Genomic DNA, 3,208 nt, shown 5'->3' with positions numbered 1-3,208 from the left:
GAACCCTATGGGGCCTTAAGGAACCCTATGGGGCGCTATGGAACCCTATGGGGCCCTAAGGAACCCTATGGGGCACTATGGAACCCTCTGGAACCCTATGGGGCGCTATGGGGCGCTGTGTGTCGCTATGGGTCGCTGTGTGTCGCTATGGGGCGCTGTGGGTCGCTATGGGGCGCCGTGTGTCGCTATGGGTCGCTATGGGTCGCTATGGGTCGCCGTGTGTCGCTGCGTGTCGCTATGGGGCGCTGTGCCGCAGGCTCTGAGTACACGGAGGCGGCGGCGCTGGTCCTCACCTACTCGCTCAACAACTTCCCTGCCGGCGACGCGCGGCGCCGCTGGGTGCTGAGCTGGGAGCGGCGCTTCCTGCAGGCGGCGCGCGACTTCCAGAGCCGCCACCGCCACAACCTGAGCGTCTCCTTCATGGCGGAGGTGCGGCGCCCAAGGGGATGGGGGGGGGCCGGGGGTGTCGGTGGGTGGGAGCTGGGCTGCAGCCGTGGGGGGCGGGGAGTCATGGGGAGGGGCGGGGGGGGGGTTGGGTGCCTTTGGGTGCTGGGGTTCCTTAGGGTTGGAGGGCACTGGGGGGCACCCTTGGGTGCTGGGGACCCCATGGGTTGGGTGGGTGTTGGGTCCCTTTGGGTTGGAGGGCACTGGGGTGCACCCTTGGGCGCCAGGGTCCCTATGGGGTGGGTGGGCACTGGGCTGCACCTTTGGGTACCAGGGACGCCCTTGGGGTGGGCAGGCATTGGGCACCCTTGGGTGCTAGGGGTCCCCATGGGTGGGTGGGCTCTGGGATCAACATGGGAGGGCGCTGGGCTGCACCTTTGGGTGCTGGGACTCATGTTGGGTAGGTGGGCATTGGGTGCCCTCAGGAGCTGGGGGTGCCTGTGGGTCAGAAGGCTTTGGGGCGCACCCTTGGGCGCTGGCACCCTATGGGGGAGGTTTGGGGGCACCCATGGGTGCTGGGGGTCCCTATGGCTGGATGAGGACCTGGATCTCCTTGGGAGGGCGCTGGGCTGCACCTTCGGGTGCTGGGACTCACGTGGGGTGGGTGGGCATTGGGTTCCTTTGGTGTTGCGTCCCTTTGGGTTGGAGGACTTGGGGGTGCACCCTTGGGTGCCGGAGACCCCATGGGGTTGGCATTGAGCATTGGGTTCCTTCAGACACTAGGGGTCCCTATGGGGTGGGTGGGGGCACCCATGGGTGCTGGGGGTCCCTATGGCTGGATGAGGACCAGGATCTCCTTGGGAGGGTGCTGGGCTGCACCTTTGGGTGCCGGGACTCAACGTGGGGCCGGCGGGTGTTGGATGCCCTCGGGTGCTGGGGGTCCCTATGGGTCGAAAGACTTTGGGGCGCACCCTTGGGAGAGTGCTGGGTTGCACCCATGGGTGCCAGGGACTCACTTGGGGTGGGCAGGCATTGGGCACCCTTGGGTGCTGGGGGTCCCCATGGGTGGGTGGGCTCTGGGATCTCCATGGGAGGGCGCTGGGCTGCACCTTTGGGTGCTGGGACTCAACGTGGGGCAGGTGGGCGTTGGGTGCCCTCGGGTGCTGGGGCTCCCTATGGGTCAGAAGGCTTTGGGGCGCACCCTTGTCACCGGCACCCTATGGGGGTGGTTTGGGGGCACCCATGGGTGCTGGGGGCCCCCCTGAGCTGCGTCCCCCCTGGCAGCGCTCCCTGGAGGACGAGCTGAGCCGCACCACGGCGCAGGACCTGCCTGTGTTCGCCGTCAGCTACCTGCTGGTCTTCCTCTACGTGGCGCTGGCGCTCGGCGAGTACACGGCATGGCGGCGTGTGTGGGTGCGTGGGGGTGGGGGGGGGGGGTGCACCTTTGGGTGCCGAGACCCCCTTGGGGTGGGTGGGCACCGGGGTGCAGCTTTGGGTGCCAGGGATCGCATGGGTTGGGTGGGCGTTGGGTGCGTTTGGGTGCTGGGGGTCCCTATGGGATGGGTGGGCACCAGGCTGGGGTTGTGGGTCTGTGGGGGGTTGGGGTGCACCTTTGGGTGCCAAGACCCCCTTGGGATGGGTGGGCACCAGGCTGGGGTGTGAGGGGTTGTGGGGCTGTGGGGGATGTGAGGTGTGGGGTGTGGGTCATTGGGGTGCACCTTTGGGTGCCAAGACCCCCTTGGGATGAGTGGGCACCGGGGTGCACCCTTGGGTGCCAGGGACTCACTTGGGGTGGTGGGCATTGGATACATTTGGGAACTGGGGGTCCCTTTAGGTTGGAGGGCGTAGGAGCGCACCCTTGGGTGCTGGGGACCTCGTTGGGTGCATTTGGGTGCTGTTGGTCCCTATGGGATGGGTGGGCACCAGGCTGGGGTGTGGGGGGTTGTGGGGCGTTGGGGTGCACCTTTGGGTGCCAAGACCCCCTTGGGATGAGTGGGCACCGGGGTGCACCCTTGGGTGCCAGGGACTCACTTGGGGTGGTGGGCATTGGGTACCTTTGGATGTTGGGGGTTCCTTTAGGTTGGAGGGCGTGGGAGCGCACCCTTGGGCGCTGGGGACCTCGTGAGTTGGGTGGGTGTTGGGTTCCTTTGGGTGCTGGGGGTTCCTTTGGGTTGGAGGGCACTGGGGTGCACCCTTGGGTGCCAGGGACCCCATGGGGTGGGTGGGTGTTGGGTTCCTTTGGGTGCTGGGTCCCTTTAGGTTGGAGGACTTGGGGGTGCACCCTTGGGTGCCAAGACCCCGTTGGATCGGGTGGGCGTTGGGTGCCTTTGGGTGCTGGGGGTCCCTATGGGATGGGTGGGCGCCAGGCTGGGCTGTGGGGGGCTGTGGGGCCCTGGGATGTGGGGGGGTATTGGGTGTGTGAGGTTATGGGGCGTGTGGGGCTGTGGGGTTGTGGGGTTATAGGGTGGGGGCCATGGGGTTTGTGGGGTTATGGGGTGTGTGGGGTGTGGGGGTATGAGGTGTGGGGCTGTGGTGTGTGGGGCACTATGGGGTGCTGTGGGGTGCCATAGGGTGCTATGGGGCATTGCAGGGTGCTGCGGGGCACTATGGGTCACTGTGGGGTGCTATGGGGCACTGTGGGGAGCTATGTGGCACTATGGGGCGCTATGGGGTGCTGTGGGATGCTGTGCGGTGCTGTGGGGCGCTATGGGGCGCTGTGTGTTGCTATGGGGCGCTATGGGGCGCTGTGCGGTGCTTTGGGGCGCTATGGGGCGCTGTGGGGCGCTGTGTGTTGCTATGGGTCGCTATGGGGCGCTGTGGGGCG

At 66.9% G+C, this 3,208-nt stretch overlaps 1 protein-coding gene across 1 annotated transcript in view; it reads left to right on the top strand.

The window, feature by feature from the left end:
* Positions 1–1,794, top strand: part of NPC1L1 (NPC1 like intracellular cholesterol transporter 1) — a gene marked incomplete at its 3' end in the record, with an annotated part of 7,343 nt that extends 5,549 nt beyond the window's left edge. The window contains exons 4-5 of the mRNA XM_042894462.1: positions 257–429; positions 1,669–1,794. Coding sequence (XP_042750396.1) covers positions 257–429; positions 1,669–1,794 — 299 coding nt within the window. The remainder of the gene's footprint in view (positions 1–256; positions 430–1,668) is intronic.
* Positions 1,795–3,208: the final 1,414 nt, after the last annotated feature.

Source organism: Lagopus leucura, unplaced genomic scaffold, assembly GCF_019238085.1.
Source record: "Lagopus leucura isolate 7727_CA_CO unplaced genomic scaffold, USGS_WTPT01 34811-0_obj-0_obj, whole genome shotgun sequence".
Taxonomy (NCBI): Eukaryota; Metazoa; Chordata; class Aves; order Galliformes; family Phasianidae; genus Lagopus; species Lagopus leucura.
Note: the sequence above shows the minus strand (reverse complement) of the source record. Positions and strands in the feature narration are given on the sequence as shown.